At 35.7% G+C, this 21,969-nt stretch overlaps 1 protein-coding gene across 1 annotated transcript; it reads right to left on the reverse strand.

Annotated features, from left to right (window-relative positions):
• Positions 1 to 2,073: 2,073 nt before the first annotated feature.
• On the reverse strand, positions 2,074 to 19,514 carry ANKEF1 (ankyrin repeat and EF-hand domain containing 1). Its single transcript, XM_059037483.1, has 9 exons — positions 19,169 to 19,514; positions 14,071 to 14,270; positions 13,146 to 13,295; positions 11,989 to 12,112; positions 7,861 to 8,683; positions 5,767 to 5,993; positions 4,421 to 4,584; positions 3,104 to 3,241; positions 2,074 to 2,232 (listed from the first exon to the last, which is right to left on the reverse strand). Exons 1-9 carry the CDS (start codon positions 19,512 to 19,514, stop codon positions 2,074 to 2,076), a joined length of 2,331 nt encoding a protein of 776 aa, XP_058893466.1.
• Positions 19,515 to 21,969: the final 2,455 nt, after the last annotated feature.

Below are 21,969 nucleotides of genomic sequence, written 5' to 3' on the forward strand. Positions count from 1 at the left end.
TTTTATTGTAAATTAATATATATTCAATGTAAAAAATAAAACAGATGAGCAAAATAAGATAATAAGTCAATTCATAATTCTAAAATCCAAAAAAATTACTATTTATGTGTGCTGCATACCTACAAGTCTGAAATTACTATTCATACTATTTATAAAATTTTTTTTTTTTTTCTCAGTACACGGGCCTCCCACTGTTGTGGCCTCTCCCGTTGCACAGCACAGGCTCCGGACGCGCAGGCTCAGTGGCCATGGCTCACGGGCCCAGCCGCTCCGCGGCACATGGGATCTTCCTGGACCGGGGCACGAATCCGTGTCCCCTGCATCAGCAGGCGGACTCTCAACCACTGCGCCACCAGGGAAGCCCTATATTTTTTAACTTAACATTTTAAAGTTTGACAGACTGTCTTTTTATACCAGCAAAATGTCCTCTACAAAATACTTTTTATGATTATATAGGATTCTGTACAATAATTTTGTGGGAAGGGGCCAAGCTCCCAGGTGATGTTGACGCTGTTGATCGATGGACCACTCTGAATAGCACTGATGGCCTTATGGGGCATCAAAGAACTTTGGCTTTGCTCTGTTTGAGTTTAGAGTTAAACTCAAAATAAACTTAGTCACTTGAAAGTCCCCTCACACAATTCTCATTCAAACATGTTGTTGAGTCATTCAAATGAATATAAACACTTCATATATACGAGAGAGAATAGGATTTGACATTAACACTTTCTCTCAGTTTATGTTTGCAGATGGTTGAGGGTGATGACAGAATAGCACTATCTATGAAACTGGCATTGAGAATGTGTTGTATTCACCGGGTGATAGCAGAGAATTGTGGACTCTGAAAATCTACCATTGCAGACTCATTTTCCTTGCTACCAAATGAAACCATGGATAGTCATTTTCCCTCACATTCAAGAACTAAAGAGTCCTCTAGTTACTTAATGAAACAAAATGTCTTGCCCTCAGGAGCTAGCTTGAAGGAGCTTCCACTGGCCAAATCAGGAACAATTTGAGCACCAAAATAAATAAATAATGATAGTAAAGGATTATAACCCATTAAGTGAAGAAGAAAACCATGAGTCCATACTGATTACATAACCAATACACAAGTTAATGGTGAAGAAGGGAAAGCTCTGACCAACAATACAAAACCAACTAAGAAATGTAGAAAGAATGATGAGATTAGAAAATAATTTTATGGCAACCACCACTGTAATAATTTTTTTCATGCAAAAGTCATCCATGAGTGTTAAAATTAGAGGGTGAAAGTCATGGGAGTAACAGGAAATTTACGTAGTTTCAAAGGATATATCCATGAGATTCTTATTAAGTACAAAAGAAAAGGAGTAACTTTACAGAGGAGAAACCAGGTACATACCACTTTTAATCAAGGGACGAAAGTTGGCAAAGTTTACATCCCATATCAACATCATGTGCCTTCTGATATGATGTACTGAAAAGGGCACACTATCACGTCTGTGGTATTCCTGCCTAAGATGCATCACCTGAATCTATTCTTGAGGAAATATAAGACAAGTCAGGCCCAATTAATGACCATTTTACAAAATAACTAGCCTGTCTTCTAATATACCAATGCCATAAAAGAACAAAAACAAAATCTAATCCATATCACTTATGATGTGTGAGAACAAAACTGCTTTCTTAATGGATTAAAAACGACTTCTCTTCCCTAATATCAAATTGTTTTCACGCATTTCCACTATGTTTATACATAGTGGAAATTATGTTTTAACAAAATTATGTTTTAACAAACATAATGGTATAAATCTTGTAAATTCTTTGACAATGACACTATGCTTATAACAAAAAAATGCCATTTATTCTACTATATTCGTGAGGAAAATTGGGGGATTTATGCAGAATAACATGCAATTCATTGCAAAATAAAACACACCTTCTCTAGACAGCTCAGAATATTTATAGCTGTTAAAGCAAAAACAAATATTTGGTTACTTGTGGATTGTTTGGGCTTTAATGGAAATATCTACTTTCTCCAATGTTTGGTTCCTGGGCCTCAAAATGTTTATCCCAAGGATCAACTGCTGTGATTTAGGTGTTGAAGGCAGCTTTCAATGCTTGCGCTTTCTCTGTGATATGCTTCTGAAAGGGCATCATGAAGTCATCAAAATCTACCTCGTATGAGAACCGCTCCCGCCGCAGTTCCCTCTTCCTGATCAGCTCTGCTGTCGTGGCTTTGGGACTCCAGATCTTAAATAAACAACCACATCCAGAGCAGACGTGAGTATGACAGCCAGTAAACATGCCAATATCCAGACAATCTTCAAGATGGTTAATTGGAAGCTATCAAATTGATTTCTAAATCTATTTTAACTTTTATCTCTTACACGACATTTTTGGTTATGTGGGCATCGCTGTTTCTGATGGTGACTATTTGGACAATGGAAATGCTCTTCAGTTACCTCTCTGATGACCCTCAGGCTAGCTGCTGATCATTTTTAGGATGTCAAAACCAGGAAGCAATGGAGTGAATAGATAGTTTGGGTTTACTGTCTTTATGTCTTATGGGGAAGTCAAAATTATTTTCACAATAGACAGCAGAAGGCTCTGGTGGCCTCTTGTTCAGCATGGCTTGATGCACATTGTCAAGACCACCCTTATTCTCCAAAGACATCTTCACCTTTTAAATTGTAGATGTTTAAGGAAGCCACTGAATAAATCCAGTCTTGATTAGTATGAAACTCCCAAGTGAGATGGAGATAGTGTGTAAAAAGAGGAAGGGTTGGGCTAAGGAATGGGACTAACTGAAGAAGACTTCAATTGTTCAAGGAAAATTAAAATGTTAATACAGAAAATAGTAATACCAGATATTGGAAGCTATACAAGTTGGACTTACTTAGTCAGAAGTAGTAGGACCTAGGAAAAGGACACCTCCAAATAATAACTATAAAAGGTAAGGACATTTGTTTGGGTGCTCTGCATAAAAAGTATTTGAAAAATGACATCATGAGTTTATATCATGTTATGATCTTTCCAAAGTACTTACCTTCTGTGGAATAAATGATACTGAAAAATGACATCATGAGTTTATACCATGTTATGATCTTTCTAAAGTACTTACCCTCTTTGGAATAAATGTGATATCCACTTTCTTGGTATAACCACTGGTAATCAATGAATTGAGGTAAACCACATTATCCTTATGCATCTTCTTTTTCTCCACTATGGTTGGTACAGTATACATTGATGAAAGTGGCTCCTGGAAACAAGACCCCAAAAAACCTGTCAATTGCAAAAACCTATATATACTTCCTAACATTCTTTGTTGTTCTGCATCTTACTCTGAAGCCAGGAAAAACTAAAAATGCTACTCTACAAATTATAATTTGAAATGAAATAGAATATTATTATAATTTTGGGTGGGGAGAGATCATTCGTTTGCCTCGTTTAACTCCATTTAATTAGTATTAGTGACAGATCACAAAAGTCTTTCAGATATCCATCCTTGACCTGTGGCCATTATTAATCAGAAGGATGTATTCCTACCAAAATGATAATTGTGCATGTATTAGGAGCTTTAGCTGATCAATCCTCCTTCACCTCTGGCCATCCTTACTCTCTTCCTCTATGCTTACTACTCTCTATTGTCTGCCTATCATCCCTTCAATTCTATCTACTTCCTACCACCTACATTTCTCTAACCCTTTCTAATTTGATAACATTAAACCTTTTCCTTCCTGAATTTCATCCCCTATCCTGTGTCAGCCAAGAATCTCTAGGGATCCATCTGCTTCCCTAAAAGAAGCTTCCAGTCTAGAAATGTACTTAAAGCTTCCTGCTAATGAATGACAAAGTCTTGGGGTCTCAGAAATCCCCATAAACAACAACCTCAATCTTCTGCTGCTAATTTAGAGGCACCCAAACCATTCCAGATTACCAGGGACAATTTGACACCTTTAAAACCTTCTAGAGTTATTTTGCAGGATATCCAAATTACATACCCCTGGGTTCATAGTAATCATTAAAATTCTTTGGGACTGGAGTGGTAAGGTGGGTAGTGAAAGATTATGGAGCCAAAATGAAGGAAAATCATGCTTTACTTCATTTCTCATAAGGGTTACTCTTATTCCCTTTTTGGGCCTTCCCATCAAATCTGTATAATTCAGGTCTGAGTGTATACATATCCAATACCAGTTCTTTTCCCAACATTCTAATGGTATTCGGTTGAACCAACTGGTTTCTGTGTGGATTCTGTTCGCAATGAGTACTTTTTAGGCTTTTCAGTAACAGGAAATTTCTTGCTAGATATTTCTTTAAAACTATTGCATAATGGTGCTGAAAACATGGACTGCATATTATTTGCCCATGTCCTGTAACAATATGTAAATGGTGCCGCAGCCCCACCAGTTACTAATGGGACATCAACTGCTTTTCATACCTCTTCTTTCTCACTCTCAGGGCCTTCAGTCTTCACTTTAAGCGATGGCTTGCCTTTTGTTTTTAGATTTCCTGCTGGTTTTGGCAAGTTATCCAGCTTTTCCTTAATCAAACCAATTATTCTATAGTCAGCATAAGCCTTTGCAACATCCATGGCCCTATGCCCTGTTTAAAACATAAATTCAGAGTTTCGTTAAACAGGTTAATAATAAACCATGTAGCAAAATCTCAGCACATCAGCTCTAAGCATGCAGTACCAAGGGTGATTACTGAAGCGAATGGTATGTATAAAGTCACAGAGTTGGATCAGATACTCTCTAAGGTGGCCCCAGCTCTAAAATCTCATCATTTAGAGTGCCATTTACCAGCACAACCATTTCTTCTTGTTAATCATTTTGAGCATGTTTCTTAAAAAGTTGATAGGAAATAGTGGTAGATTACATTTTGAATATCTGAGTGCTGGTTCTCTTCCCACAGTGCACACATTCCTTTGTGTGTGACAATTTTACATTGTCCTCTCCTTCCCATGATGGAAGGAGGTGTATTCAAAAAGTCTGGGAAACTGGAGGTCGCCAAGTGCTCTATGCAGATGGCTGGGTATTATGACACCTATAATGTCCTCAGGCAGGCCTAACAACATTACCTGTGACTCAGAGGCAGCCTGAAGCAGCCAGAGATACTAAAGGTCCTTCAGATCAAAAGGAAGCAATGGGTTCCACTCTAAGAAAATAACCCCTCCACGTATTTACACAGGATATTTATGACATAAGATAGGCTTCCCATTTACTTCCTAGAAAGAGCCTTAATTCAGGAATGATTTGTCCAACTTTAGAAGGAATCCAAAGTCTACAGAGGCTTCAAACTATGCCAATTTTTAGGAATTGACTGTTAAGACAAAGTGATGACTCATGATGTGATCTTCAGACTGATGTCAGTCTACAAACTAATGGTTATGCAGCCACAGCGAAATAAATACAGGGATTAAGAGTAAGTGTTTAGAAATTTTTATAACAATTTTATGTTATTTGAATCCAATGATTTTAAAAAAGTTTGGACTTGTATTTTATGGGGTTTTTCCTCTTCATTTTTCTAGTAAATCATTTTCCATTATATTTTGCAAAAGTCTCCATCCACAATGGATCACCAACATAAAGAACTGGTTCTTTTACACCAATGATTTGAGAAGCACTGTGTATACGATAAAGTTCCATAACATTTACTCAGGTTTGTTTTTGCAGCAGTGACCCAAGGGAAAATGTTGTCCTACAAGAATAGATTTAAACGGGTTTGGAATATAACATAAATCCTCCTTTTCTAACCCTAATCACCCATAATGAGAACACATGCCTTTTCTGTTCTCCAGCTGGAATTTAGCACCAATATCAAGTAGGTATTTTACAGTATCCAGTCTACAGCTCTCAATGGCTCTACTTAAGGGAGTTGAGTTGTTGATTGAAAGGGCATCTACCACAGCTCCAGATTTAACAAGAAGCTCAACAATATCCTGTTGGCCGGCATGGCATGCAAAATGAAGCGGAGTCCACAGAAAATTATCTGTTGCATTGACGTTAGCCCTGTAAAATGAGGTAGATGCATGAGCTAAAAATACCGGTTATTCTAAGCACTGAAGGCTAAAAATGCTAAGGAAGATTTCATAGTTTTATCAGGTTGTTCAACTGTAAACCAAGGAAGGTTTGGGTCAAGTTAAATTCTGGGCCATAATTTTTCTTGACCTGTGTTCTTCATTATATAACAACCTTAACTTTGTGTATATATACATTTTGTTTAGTTTAAAAGGTGCTTAGACCCTAAGAGTTACAATTTTAACCCTTAGATCTTTAGGTTACAATTGTAACCTAAGGGTTACAATTTTGCATCATTAAAATCAGGGAAGAACTGGATCCAATGAAAGATCAAAGCTAACAGGAAACAGAAAAGTTATATTATTTCATTTTGTATCTACTTTCTCTGTATGTTATGAATTTTTAAATGCACCTTCATTATTAAAATTGTAAGCATTATAATGTATCAAAATTTTGTACCAAAAAATGATACAAATGAACTTATTTACAAAACAGAAACAGATTCATAGACTTCCAAAACAAACTTGTGGTTGCCAAAGGTGAAAGGTGAGGGGGTGGGATAAATTGGGAGTTTGTGATTAACATATACACACTACTATATTTAAAATAAATAATGAACAAGGACCTACTGTATAGCACAGAGAACTCTACTCAGTATTCTGTAATAATCTATATGTGAAAAGAATCTGAAAAAGAATGGATATGTATACGTATAACTGAATCACTTTGCTATACACCTGAAACTAGCACATTTTAAATCTATACTCCAATATAAAATTAAAATTAAATGAAAAAGAAAATTAATTCTTTTGATCTTATTGAAAGCAATATATCATTCAGAAACTATGAAAAGATAAAATTAAATTTTAGTCCTATTTAAAAATTCTCTGTCCAACACTTCACATTGTCATTAGTTGCTTTATACTTCCTCTCTCTAATAAACACATTTAAATCCTTCTTTGAAGTTTAACATTATAGTAATAATAACAATAATACCTTTTATCAAGTCTGCAATTACTGGGCTACTAAGTGCTTTACATGCTTTAACTCATTTAATCTTCAACAAATCCTGTGAGATGAGTTCCATTAGAACCCTATTATAAAAATGAGAAAACTGAGGCACAAAAAGCTTAAGTTACCCCAGGTTATTCAGCAATGGTAAAAAGAAGGACTTAAACCTGAGAAATTGCTTTAGATTTAAAATTTAAACTAAATGTCATGCTTTGTTATTTTAAAGATATTTACAAATGAACAAAGGAAAAGGGAAGGAAACATGCTTAGTAGTTATGGCTACCATCAAATTGCTTGAATTTGTTGGGATCCCTTCCAAAAAAAGAAAGAAAGAAAGAAAAAAGAGACAGATTTTAAAATGACTCCATGTAAAGTGGGTATGTTCTAGAGATCTGTTCTACAATATTATAATCAGTATAGTGATTACAGTTAACAATATTGTACCCTACACTTAAAATTTAAGAGGGTAGATCTCATGCTATCTGTTCTTATCACAATAAAAAAATTCTGTTTTTAATTTAAAATAAAATAAAAAGCAACTCCACATCATCTAGGTAAAGCTCTGAGACCAAATTAAATTGTCTTGGGAGGCCAGGGATACCCAATCAGAAGGCTTTGTCTACCCTCAGAGAGAAAACTTCTTGGCCTTCACTTTGTGCATAGTTGTTATTGGCAAACGGTCTTTGTGTACACACACTCCTATGTTCCATTAGCCTGGCTCCAGGCATAAGATCTATTTGTGATCTGGACTTCAGGAATGAAGCCCTTGCTTGCACTACTTAAATTCTGGAGCTGAATGTGTCTTAACCTTCCCCAAATCTAAATTTCATTCAACCAAAAGGCATACCCTTTTTCAAGAAGAAACTTGACCACATCTATGTTTCCATTGGCACATGCAGTCATTAGGGGTGTCTTGTAATAATTATCCTTCATATCCACAGGTATTCCTGATTCAAATGCCTTTTTCAGAGATGCCAGGTCTCCCTCCTTGGTGACAAAATTAATGTTTGAAAAGACCTTCCCTGGATCATCAATGTACCAAGCAGAGTCATCCTGAATGGGATGTTCGGGTGGACGATCTCGGTCAAAGCGACTGCAATCAGTTACATAATTGTAGGTTTCAATCATGTAACAAGGTGGCCCACCTTCGCTCCGGCGTGGAAACACGTGGTCAGGGATGATGCAGATTGGGAGGGGTAAAACAAACTTGCCTTTTGGGGCTTTTTTGGCTATCTCTTTTTTATTTTTCTTAGGCCCATAGGATCCCAGGACATAAGACTTGCTTAAGTATTTGGTTCCATTAAAGAAATCGTTAATGTTGACCCCTCCGCCCCGGACTTTTTCGTGAAGTTGAGCTATGGTAGCTATCTGTTCTGAGCTCATAAAATCTTGCCTCTCCTCCAGCGCCAGCACAAAGTCTTCCTTGCTGACTGTCCCATCGCCCCTGTCCACAAACGAAAGGGCTTCCCGAAGCAAAGTCTCATGTTCTATGGACCAATCGTGAAGTTTCAGGTACAATCGTGGATTCGGATTTTTGGCTCCTGGCCGGGCCAGTTTATTAGCGATTCGCTCCGCCCGCCGTATTTCTTTGCTGGCTGCTTTAAAGCCGCCTTTCTTAGCCAAGGCCCTCGGCGTTTTATGCTCCAAATTCTTCCATTTCAGATCACATCCTAAAAGAGGAAGCATCATGATTATGAATGGTACCAAGGCATCTGCATGACTCCACAAATGACATGCATCCAACGGTTTTTAAAATTTCTAGTGATTAATCAAAAGTTGCTCCCCAAATTACTTGTATATAGAGGCAAGCACATTTAGCTATTATAACTACAAAATTAATCTATGATTTTTTTTTTCTGTGAGCTTTACTTTGGTAAATTCTGAGGGAGACATGTTTCCAATTGATAGTATCTTTCCCCAAAGGATTAGGACATTAATCCCTATAGATATTTGAAACAAATATCATATTGGGATACTTGCTAAGGAGGCTTCCTGACTAGCGGGAAAGAGTAAGGGTGACATTTGAATTTGGAAGGAAGCTGGATTCAAACAGCTTAAATAGGACTTTAGGAACTCAGGATGCTAACTGACACCTGCTTCTTTTGAATGACTATGACTAAATCTGTGTAAAATCTTAAACTATGCTTTAACTGTATTCTCCATGAAGTTAATGTAATTTATATTGACCTGCTGTTTTGCAATAAGGTCATGTGAACAGCCTAACGGAGGAACAAGTAATTTGTTCATCAAACCTGAAAGAATTCCAGCATAAGAACTGTGCAATTAGGCGTTAAAATCCATTTTCCCTTTTGGACCCTTACTTAAAATGATGAGACCAACATTATATGTAAGCATTCTCCAAATAAATAAGTTTTTCTGAATGCATTAGGAAGTCTACTTAATGCTTTCAAGAAGGCTGTGTTGTCTGTAATAAGTGTCTGGAGACACTAAAAACCCATTATAAGTCAGACTATGAAGATGCTCTTTCTAGTGTTTTGAATCTAGAAGGCTCTTCTGTTGCTTTGCAAGCATCACATAATCAAAAAAGTTTCTCTAACCTCAGTATCTCTAGCATCCAAAATGTAAAGGTCACCACATGCAAAAGTAAAACTCGCCCCTCCAATATTTTATAGTTTTATTCCTTATCAAAAAGAAAATTAATCACCAGTGTTTTTCAACATTAGCACTTCCTATGGCATTGTCAAAAATTAAAATTTTATGTGAAAGCTGATAATTTTACTAGTGATAGAAAAACTCAAAAAGAGCATTGGAACAATAAAGATTCTAAAATTTTTATATTGGACAGTTTGAAGAATAGTGACTTTTTGGGAAAGGGACCTGAGACTGGTCTCAATAGTATAATTCCACAGCATAATAATTCCATAGTATAATTCCATAGTCATCTTGCGTATGCTGTTTTTATTTAGCTTTTTCGCTTATTCAGGGTGTCTGGGGGTTTATCTACCATCTTCCAATCCTCTCCTCTATTCACCGCAGCACTAAGGATCAAAGTGTTTTAAAGCGGCTTTATCTTGCCTTCTTCTACTCCTAGTTTCCTCCCTGTTGGAAATTTTGTGTGGATAAAAGACTCCAACATCCCTGCTTAAAGATATGAAGACATTTTCCTCTCCCTTTGATTTTGTCTCCTCTTTTATCATTAGTAAATAAAGATCCATTCATTCCCTTTGTGATTTATGTGCCTCTGTGGCTGAGGTACTCAACTTTCAGCTGACTGTGCTGTCAAAAGGCCCAAGAAAAGGAGGACCCTGCACAGGGGCTTCAGGAGAACTATTCCAAACTCCCCTTCTCTCCCCTGGATCTGGCCTCACGCCCCCTACAGGGAGTTGTAAATTACTCCAGGGACAAGATCAGGGACAAAAGAGGAGCATACCGAGGAAGGTAGTTTAATGTGGGAAAAGAATCCAGCCCTCACTTTTAAGAATAAAAGAGACTACACCCAGGGAGTTTACTCAGAAATGAGCATTTCGTGACCAATGGTTTCTTGCTGCTCTGATTGCCTTAGATAAGCAATTGCCTGGTATGGAAATAAGTCACCCACATAGGATCTGGTGGTTGTACTTCCGAACATGCTACAGAACTCAGAACATTTTCAGACATTTATTTCACAAACACAGCCTAGTCTTGTGAGCCAGACAGGAGGATGAATCTTTTCTGCATCACCAGGCAAGGCCTTTGGGAGGCTCTGGCCCTATACTTCTCAATTTGCTTTCTCTGACTTTATCCCAGGAGTATATAAATGGTAGAGTATATATTGGGGGATGTTTGTACCAATAAGAAAGGAACCAGCATGTTAAAGTTGAAGAAGCTTGTCTCAATCTGGGCAGATCTTTAGTTTCTAGAAATACACAATGTTAAAAATGAAGTGTCAGAATAAACTTCTGATGGTGACAGATTTGAAAATAAGACTGATGAGACAGTTGATGAGGGCAAAAATTGCGGTTGATATATTTTCCTTTATCTGTTTTTTATTTTAGGGGAATGGGGAAAGAATGTGAGCTTTGTATACGTGAAAAAAGTCAAAGTGGATCAGTTATTACACCATTAGTTATGCAGGCACATTAGTCTTATTTATAATGTTAGTGGTTACAGTATAGGCTCTCTAGGGTCCCAGTGACTTCAAAATTTCTGTTCCTCTGTAGAAGACAGGAAAATAAAAACACTTTCTCTGCTCTATTATAGAGTTGTTGAACTTTAAGTTTCTGCCCATTTTTCATAAACTGGAAAAAAAAAACCACTACCATAACATTCAGCAGAATGCAGCTCCCTCTCTAACAAAGAGTTAATAACTTTGAATGTACATTTAATTAGCATGTAATTAACACCAAATAGATCCAAATCTTTAAACTTAATTGGCTAATATTACTATTTTAAGGAATACATTAAGCTATATATAACATAGCTTATATTCCTAAGTTAATAATTATTTGAAAACTACAGAAAAATCTAAAATAATAAATATTACTTATATTTCAAATGTTCCATGAAATTTCTCATTGTATTTCATGTGTTTTTCCCCAAAATATTTCCCCCATAATTTAAAATTACCCAGAAATGTTATCTTTGCACTTGAAATGATAGTACATTTTTAAAATAAAATAATTAAGAATGCAAACTAAAAGACATGGTGTCTAGTGTTTGTCTTTTATTAGATTGATTTTTACATTTTTAAAATAGGAATTTAATAACTATAAGCATCTTAATAATTGGTTGACTCATAAACAATTCTCTTTAGATTTTTAATAATAACCTAAAAATACTTGAGAAATAAATTTTTATCACTTTCAAGGCCAGATTCATGATTTAACAGAAGGTAAATAAGAAAAAAAGTTTAATTTTCTTTCTACATATATGTGTGAGATAAACAACTGACATTTGACAGGCTGAAATTGTCTTCTCATCTACAGTGTGGGAAAATTATAAATTCTTTAGGCATGAAATTGGTAGACCATTTTACCTCGCTGAGCTATATATTTACAGCAATCTGCAAAACCACCCATAGCAGCATAATGAAGTGGTGTGTTGCCATTCATTGCAATCAGCCCCATGTCTCCGTTGTAGGCAAAAAGAAGCTTCAATATCTGCAAAATAAATAGTGGATATTGTAGAGGAATAGGAATGTACGTTAACTGAATGAAAACTGGGACCTAGGCCTGTGCTATCCAGAGTGTCAATTTGAATTAAATTAAAATGAATTAAATAGAAAACAAATTTTAAAAATTCAGTTCCTTACTTCCACTAGCCATAGTTCAAGTACTCAAAAACCACATGTGTAGTGTATTGTACCATATTGTACAGCACAGATACAGAACATTTCCATCACTGCCAGAAGTTCTATCAAACAACATTTATTTAGAGTATAGAAAACTCTATACTCAGCTGGGGAACTACCGTTCTGAAGTAAATTTAGGCAATTTTAGAAAGCATCAGACTATGGCAAGCATAATCAGGGGAGCAAATTCTTTACCAAACAGATGTGACTTCTACTGTGATATATATTTTTATTGCAGGGAAGAGACCCTATGACAAAAGTAATGATAATTGTTAAAACTCAGAAAAACTCAGTAAAGAAATTTTAGATGTAATTCAGAATTTTAAAATAATGGGATAGCATTGATTTCTATTTTGTTTCTGCAATATCACTGTACCTATGAGATATCCTTTGCTGATATATCCAGATAATAAGAATACTTAGAGTTAAAAATTTAGATGAGTCATTAGATGCCTCAAACATCAGAGAGATGAGTATATTGGCATTGTTCTCCCCACAACTAGATCATACTGTACTGTGAAAATTCTAATGTGTAATGGAGTCATAAAATAGAGTAATCCCGGTTGGCAAAACCTTTAAGCTGTCATAATTAAAAATATAGAAAAACATTATTAGCAATATTAAAAGAATAAATTAGTAAGCAGATAAAACTGAATAAAGAGCTAAAATCTTTTTGAAGGTTAATATTTGGTATAAAATATAGTTTTAGAATTATTTCGGAAAATCAAGATGATAACTCAGAAAAAATTCTATCAGTGTAACGTACATGATATTTTAAGATGTTGAGAAAAAGAAGAGAATATTTTTAGCAACAAATTTTAAAGCAAAGAGTAGATTATTACATCAAAATAGCCTCCTTTGGCAGCAAAGTGTGCGGCGTGATGTCTGTCATTGTCAAATGCATTCACATCACCTCCTCTTTCCAATATCCCTCGAACTAGTTCTACCACTCCTTCTCTTGATGCTTCCATTAAAGCCGTGCGACCTGTGGACTGGACGTGAAACAGAGCAGATGCTGTTTATCCCTGTCATACTAAATAACGTTCTGTATAAATATTGTCTAAATCCATTTGGCCTTAGAGTCACACTGACACGTTTAGTTCTGTACAGTTTTATTGGTTTCACGTAACAAATAGGAAAAATGAAGTCAGTAAAATGGGTCAGTGTCCAAAATGTAGAATTCTAAAATCAGAGTCAAGGTCACACCAAAAGTCCCTGTAAAAACATCATGCTGAAAAATGCAGTTTCTTGCAAAGAAAGTAGAGCAATAAGGGAGAAAAGAGGGTAAAACACATGCTAAAATTAGGCTACAGGTGTTTTCTAATAAGAAGAAAATCTATTTTTATTGTTGGGAAATGACAATTAAAAGATAAGAAAACTCAATAAAATTAGCCAAATGAGGAGAGGGAGCAAAATGATTAAGGGAAACAGCAGAACTACATATTTTCTTTTGAAGAAGTTAAATTTTTATTAGGCATCAGTAATATCTTTTCTATTTCCTATAGTGATCTTTTAACATTATACATAATAAATACCAATTTTCCAAACATAATTAGGAAATAGATTGTAGAGTCATGGTCATGCCATATAAAGATGATGAAAGTATATCATCTTAAAGTATTTTGAACAGAAATGAACAGTCTAATCTAACAGCATAATTTTACCATATTCAAATGAAAAAAATACACTAATAGAGATTACTAGTGTATAGAAATTTTTTTCTATAATTGAAAAAAGGAATATTTATAATCACAGGAATAGTCATACTGAGTTGACAGCATTTGGATTGGCTCCTTTTTCCAAAAATGTCAGGCACACATCTTTAACATCATGTGCTTCTTCACAAGCTCTAAGGAATATTGGCTTTCCTTCATAGGTACTATTGTTGACATCTGCACCATGTTCCAAGGCAATCAGTGCACAGCGATAATGCCTCTTAGTAGGTAAAATGCAGTAAAACAAAATACCTGTAGAAAAATAGAATCCCCAAAGAATACTTAATTAGTAGTCTCTCTATATTTGGATCAGATAGGAAGGAACAAAGAATAATTTACAAATTCATAATAAGCTAGCTGAAGGTGATAGAGCAAAGATGTTTATGCCTTGGTTTTCCCTCTGAAATCAACTGAAACACCAAAACAGAGATACCAGAAAAGAAACCCAACCTCTTATAAGAGCCAGAAAACAGTCATAACCAAAATGTGATAAGACTTTGTTTGGGAAGAATTTGAGTGCTGGGATGTAAGCTCCGGTTGACCCTGGGTATTTGGCATCCTGAAGTCTATACCCCAGTGTCCCTTCTTGGAATATGCAGGAGTGTGTGTGCCAGAGGGCTCTTGGTGGATCCCTGGATCCCTGCTGAAACTGCAGAGTGGCAAAGGAGATGGTACATAATGAAGAAATGTGCAGACCAGCCATGTTTATAGGAAGCAGGCTCTCTGTACAGTAGCAGTGAGAAGAAAAACTAGATGGCAAGGGGCTCTAACATATTCACACATCATTTTGTTTACTGAAGAGAGAAAAATGATAAATCCTCATACCCAGCACCTGTGACATACAGACCCTCAACATAACCCATGTCAAAAATGTACTACAGACCTGGGGTATTGTTTATATTCCCCTGGTAAGAAAGTCAGATAAGCAGCAGTCAAACTCCAAACTGACTTTGTAATGACTTGACTCTAAAAAGAGGCTTCATTCAAAAAGGAACAATAATCAACAAGAAACCAGCATGTGACCTATGAAAAAATATACTGAAAGAAAGGTAAGGAAAGAAACTTGATGACAAACACTAGGCAAAAATTATATACTCAGAAAACTATACAACATGAAAATTATTGACTGACCCATTTCCATGATAACAAAGAAATTAAATATTTTTTTTTCTGAAACCAAAGTGCAAAGCTAGACAGAACCTATAATAAGTAATTCTAGGACAATAAAAGATAAATAGAAGGAGAAGATGAATTTGAGCAAGCAGAGCTTAAAAAAAGAAATGGTAGAGAAAAATATTGTAAAACCACTAAAGAAATGAAAGTGGTTCACATTGGAAGCAGGAAAAAGGAGAGCAGACATTGCCAAAACCATGGTCAAGGACATGGAAGAAAAACTTGAACGAACTTGAAAGAAAAATGTAACTGAGATGATGCAAGAGTTTAAATGTTCTAGAGATGCAAAGAATATTTCACATGTATGTAATTGGTATTCAAAAATAAAAGAACAAATGGAACAGAAAAAAATGGAGAGGTATAATAGAAGAAAACTCTCTTGAAGGAAAAACCTAGATCTGACAGAGTATACTGAGTCTCAGGAAAAATGATTAAGAACAATCCATAAGATGGTGCCTAGGTAAAGCTAGGTAAGAAAGTGTCTTGTGAGCATCCAGTTAAAAATTCAAGTTATTTCTAAAGAGGAAAAGTCAAGCTGGCTGCAAGACTTTGGCACAGCAACATTCAGTGCTAGAAAATAACCAAAGGAGCTCTACAATGTCACTTGGAAAAGAAAACAGGGAATTTTTAATACTCAGTCAAGCTATTGTTCATATATAAAAGTGATGGACATATAAGTTTAAAGATGCAAGAAATCAAAGGCTATAAGCCCAAAGGAGTGAGCTAAACTACTTGATGACAAAAATGAGTCTAACAGGAGATCAACAGAGAATATGTGACTAAAAGACCCATGATAGATGCTGAATCCCTTCAACCATTGAACCAAAGTTCAATCACCTTAGGAATTCTAGATACAGAAAAGAATATTGTAATTCACAGTAATGTAGAAATAATCATGTAATTTAACAAAACTTGGAGGGAAGAGAGGGAAGGAGAGACAGTGTAAGCATTTGATTTTCTTTATCTTTTACTGCTGGAGTTTGAGATATTATTAAAAACAGATAAAGAGATAGATGTTTATTATTTAAAGGTATGAAAACAATCACTGAAAGAACTAAAATGATTTTAATGTACTAAAATTAGGTACTGGAAGGGCGGTAAAGGAGGTGAGAGGAAGGGTTCTTGTACCAATCTCATCTTTCATAGAGAAATATTAATGAATACTGTTTAAAGTTCTAATTCAGTAAACAAAGTTTTAAGTATATGTAAAGCTGTCCAGTTAGCCATTAAAAGAACTAAAAACATACCATTAATTTTAGAAAATGTGAGAAGGAAACTATACACACACAGCAAAACAAAACAAAGAACAAATGGACCATAGAGGAATATATTTTATACATATTTGTGTATTTATATAAATTAAATATATTATGCTTTCATAATATAAAATAAGTGACAGTTCTGATGCCAAACCTATGGAGCATCTAGATAAATGTAAATTGGATAAACTCTACCATTAAAATAAAAATACAATTTATGTGAAAATAGAAACAAAAATATATCTCATATAAACATGCATCTAAAATAGAGTTACTCAAACAGTTAAAAATAGAAAGATGGTCAAGGACATGGTTGAAAATATAAAATCAAAGACAGAGAAGTCATAGCAAGCAAGAGTGAACCAAAACAACAATAAACAATAACAACAGCAAAATCTAGAAAATAGTACCAGATGAGGTTGAATTCATTACAAAGACCTTAAGGAACTCATGAAATGGCTATTTTATAATGATGGCATATGCAACGCACAGTGAAAGTCTATCTGTGTTGACTATTTAAGCCACAAAGGATACAAATCAACATTCCAAAATTGAAGCAAAAACAAAAGAGAAGAAAAAAGTATGAACAATAGAACAAGAGTATTGCATTGAGGACTGGGGATGCATTCCTATAAATGGGAGAACCAACGGAATGGGTGTTACAAGGAGCTATTCCAGCTTTACCCTTAAAGAAAATAATTCCAGACACTGTAACTAATTTCCTAAGACAACAAATAATTTTTTGGCTTAGAGTGTTACCTTCTCCATATTCTGCAAAATTGTTCAAAGAGAAAGTACAGATTAGACCAGGAGTATGTCCCTCATCCATCTAAAGCTCCAGTAAGTATTTTAACCATTTAAATGTTTGCTCATCCTTTTGAAACAATGTCCAGTGAGCCAAATGTCAATCAGTGAAAAATAGGATGTTAAGGGCAGAGAGACTACAGTGGAATAAACCAGGGGGTTTGGCCAGTGGCAGCCCTTGAGCTGAGGGATGTACAAGGTAAACTAGGTTCACTGATGGGAAGACAAGGCCCTCTGTGCAGTAGGCATACCATGAACCACAATTAAGGCTGGAGGGAGCAGTACTAACAAGGTCACGTGTGAAACAAGGTTTTGTATTTGTTTCAAGTTTCGTTTTATATTTTTAATTCTTCCTATTTGATTTGTCAGGTTGTTTTTATCATACTTTGGTCTTCAGAACCTTGGTAGGTTTAATATTAATTTGAATGAGTATAGATAACCTCATGGCTGTTGCATTCACTACAGATATTCATTTGATCTCGTTTCCAATTTTACCTTGATTGTTTACATTTTATAATTTTAGATTTTTATGCTATAAAATGTCTCAGACTGCTTTCTTTGTGATTTGTATCTCTGTTTCAAACTCAGGAAGGTAAACTTTTCTTTGTTACCATTCTTCTGAATGTACTGAAGTTTCCATGAAACTCCAGGTATACAAGATGCCATTTAAAAAACTATCTCATTGTCAAATAAATATGGAAAATGTCACTGGTTTTGGTAGGCCTGACAAATGTAAAATAAACATGTCTAAATTTGTTTTATCCAATGTTTCTCTAATAAATTTCGCAGTGGAATTAACCAATTTTTCATGTAGCACTTATCAACATCCCACTGATTCAGTGGCCCATGACACACACTTTGGGAAATGATATTCTAAAGAGCGCTGAGAGATTTTTTTTCAGAATAAAACATTTTAAAACACATTTGACTCCTGAATGCATCTGAAGCGTATTTTGTTATGTGGTGTAATTAAGTAATTAAATAATTCCTCCTTTTCTTTGTCCTCTCCTCTTGTTATAAGCAAGTCACTTATCAAATACCATGTCCGCAGAGAGTTACAGAAGCAGACTCTGTTCCTGTCAGAAAACATTAATTAACATTATAAAATGGGATTCATTTCTCTAATGTGGGACTGATGTTAATGGCTTTGTACTTGAAGCAACTCTTTGGAACAACTGATTAAATCTACCAATTTATATTAAGCCTGGAGGTAATTTTCTTAGTGATTTTCATGAGGCTGTGTCACCTCTTGCCAGAAACTTGAGTTATTTGGACAAGAAGCTCCCAGATTGTGGTCTTGAAATGGGATTTTGGAGGGGAAGAGTGAGAAAGTGGGGCTATCTCACCTGAATAATCATGGGAATGCCATATGTCAAATTTTAAGTCATATTTTCAAATACTTTTTAAAATGACACTAGAAAGTTGGAGTTTATGTCAGAATCCACCTTTGTCCCTCAACTTCCTAAATGAAACTACTTTCTACATTAGACTGCTCTTGAGAGCAAAACCTATATCTAGTATTACTCAAGGTTCTAAAATGTAAAAAAGAAGAGATGCTCTCCTTCATCTTTAGCTCTAAATGAGACTATATTTTACAATGGGTGGGTGATTGTGATTATGGAAATATCAACATGAGTCATGTTGAAAGTTCTCCACGTTAAAAAAAAAAAAAAGATTGACTAATTCTAATATTCTTTTTCAATGAGAAAGTTCTCAGAACTGGCTTCCCTAAGAAATACATGCATTATTTTCAAATCATGGGGAGATAGTGTCCTTTGGTATAAGAGTGAGAATCTAGACTTTCACTACCATGTACCATGAATAACTCACTTCTAAAGTTGTAAAGCAAAAAATGCATTTTATTGATTTCTGGCTACAAAGTGAATTGCTGGATAGAATGCTGGGAGTTCTTACCTTTTCCTTCATTATCGACAATAGTCATATCGGCCTTTGCCTTGGCTAATATTTCCATGGACAATTCGTGGCCGAGTTCTGCAGCCCTCATAGTCGGAGTACAGCCCATTCCATCTTGCACATCAGGGTGAGCACCGAGGCTCAGGAGAAAGCTGACCATATCGATGTCATTGGAAACCGAGGCTAAGTGCAGAGCACTGTTTCCATTGACAGGGTCTTTGAAATTGATGAGTTCAGGGTATCCAAGCCTGGTCAGCTTCTCTATCTGCTTCTTGTCTTTGTTCCGAACACACTGGAGAAGTTTGTAGATCTGCAGGTTCTCAAGTCTTTTATCTGCTAAAGCCATATTTGACTAGCTTCTTGAAAATGTCTTCGTGGACCAAAACAAAAACTATAGCAACAAAAATCAAAGCAAAAACATATAACTCAAAGTTAATTTTGTCTTCTTTACTTTGACTAAATAATAATATTTTAAGCCTTCCCTAAGAAGAGATGCTGTTTCTTATGAAACGTTATTACCATAATTTATTGCAACTAATTCATGAAAGCAGAAATTACATATAAATACAAAAATATTCGGCTAGCATAATGTTAAAATATTTCAAAACAAATCTTCCATCATAATTAACACTAGACTTGCTATGCAGTTTTCTTATTATTTCATTTAATCTTCCCTCCTTGACACAGCTTTACCATTTACCCATGAAGAAGGTGAGGCTAATTAAATTGCCAAGCTCCCCACTATAATGATCTGTACCAGCATGTTCCTCACAATGTAGAGACCACACAGATTTCAGTAGCTTAAAAATGTTATAAAGAATGTGTAGAATTTTGAGGTGCTCATTATAAACAGGAATGTATTGAGCCCTGGGAAATACCAAAGATGTTATGGATGATTCCTGTGCCATCTTAATGTGGAAATTATATAGGTAAATGGTTCAGAGATAACTGTAAATTTTCATAAATAATCCCACTAAGTTGCAATGAGCATTCTAATATGTAATTTTATCTCTTATTGTTTATTCAATTCAAAAAAACAATATTTTGAGTCAAGTAGTAGACCATGTTAGGTATGCCCAGCTTGCGTTTCTTCACGTTTTATGGGAACAGAACCTCATTAACATATTGGGAATCCATTCCAGAGAGTACAGTGGTGTTATCCTAGGCCAAATCATTGCCATTGCCTTGTAACTTGTCTCACTGCTTCCACAAAAACCTTCTACAGCCCATTCTCTATTCAGTCCCCAGAAAAATCTTTGTAAAATGTAGATTAGATAAGATCAGACCAGCTTCCACCCTCAGCATTTTAGTATTACTATTTTTAAACACAAAGAAAGTTGAACACCCATATATCCCCACCACTGAGATCCTACCATTCATGCTTTATTTGCATTATCACACATCTATCCATCCTTCTATCTATCCATTAATCTATCTTATTTTTGGATCCATTTCAAAGTAAATTGCAGACATATTCCAGCATACATATCCTTAACTGTATTTGTTTACAGTTCTTTTTCTCTTCTTGGTCTTCTGAATATATAATATAATATACAAGAATTATGCGTACTATTTCTATATGTAACCATTGATAAATGCATACAACTTTGTAACCTAAACCCCTATCAAGATACAGAGCATTACCTTCACACCTGAAAGTTCTCTCCAAACTATCTTTTAAAAGTATTTCAATAGCTTTCCATTGTAATCAGAAAAAATCCAAACCCTTTGGGGTGATCTCTTAAGGAAACTTGCCCTCCCCCTCTGACCTCACTTCACTCCAGTCTCCCTCGATTTAGTGATCTCCAGCCACACACACTGGCCTTCTTTCTGGTTATGGTTCATTCCTGACTCTGGAACCTCTTGTTCCCTCTGCCTGGAGTGCTCTTTGCTCAGAATTTCTGTTGGTTGGCATTCTCCCCACTCAAATTGCAGCCACCATGTTACATCACCCCTTTGTTTTATTTTTTTCATGATGAAGTAAAACATTCTATATATAACATTTCTAGAAATCTGTAAATATAGATATATTCGATTTATGTATTGTGTGTCTCCCTCACTAGTATATAGTCTTCATGGAATAGAAGCTTTATATTTTAATTACTATTATCTCTCCATCACCCAGAACCTGACTCTTATGTGGCATTCAATATATATTTGCTCAATAAATGATGACTTAAAGTTAAAAGATTGAGGAATGGAAGAAATAAAAGAAAACGCCTAAGTTTCTGTCTTGAGCAACTGTGTCTGAGATGGTGAGCCCAGGATGGGGTCCAGATTGGTCAGGGAGTGAGCTACGCTTTGAGCATGCAGAGTTAGAATTCACAAGACAATGGTGTACATTATTCAGGAAAAGATCCGAGCCTGGTGGGTGGGGAGTTATGAGGTTTTTGGCAGTTTCAGTAAGCCCCAGACTGGGTGAGGACAAGGAGGAGAGCCTTCCAAGTGAGGAGTTACCACCATCAAATGAGGTCCTTCCTTTCTTCCCCCTCTTCTGCCTGCTGTTTATTCTTTGTGCCTCCTCTTTTGCTGCGGAACATCAGCCATCACGTGGCTTGTGGCTTCAATGTTCTGTTTGCTGTAGCCCCTCTCTTCCCTTCTAATCTGTTTACAATGGGTGATGGACTGGGAACTGGATAAGGCAGCTTGTTAGAACCATGTGTATAAAATAGGCTCCCAGTAAGTCCTGAGCTGCCTCAGAACTTATCCACTTGGCTTTTGCGGTTTAGCTTGGTGACATTTATTTTAGCTGGAGTTTATGGTTTGTTGTATTATTATTAGCCTTATTCTGGTTAGATGCT

Source organism: Kogia breviceps, chromosome 14 (assembly GCF_026419965.1).
Source record: "Kogia breviceps isolate mKogBre1 chromosome 14, mKogBre1 haplotype 1, whole genome shotgun sequence".
NCBI classification, from domain to species: Eukaryota; Metazoa; Chordata; class Mammalia; order Artiodactyla; family Physeteridae; genus Kogia; species Kogia breviceps.

Excerpts from the sequence above, each read along its gene's own strand:
- ANKEF1 (XM_059037483.1), bottom strand. The coding sequence starts at position 19,514 with ATGGCTTTAGCAGATAAAAGACTTGAGAACCTGCAGATCTACAAACTT. Across the intron at positions 12,113-13,145 it reads CCAAAGGAGGCTATTTTGAT|ATATTGAAGCTTCTTTTTGC; the intron begins GTAATAATCTAC and ends TTTATTTTGCAG. Across the intron at positions 3,242-4,420 it reads CTGAGAGTGAGAAAGAAGAG|GAGCCACTTTCATCAATGTA; the intron begins GTATGAAAAGCA and ends TCTTGTTTCCAG.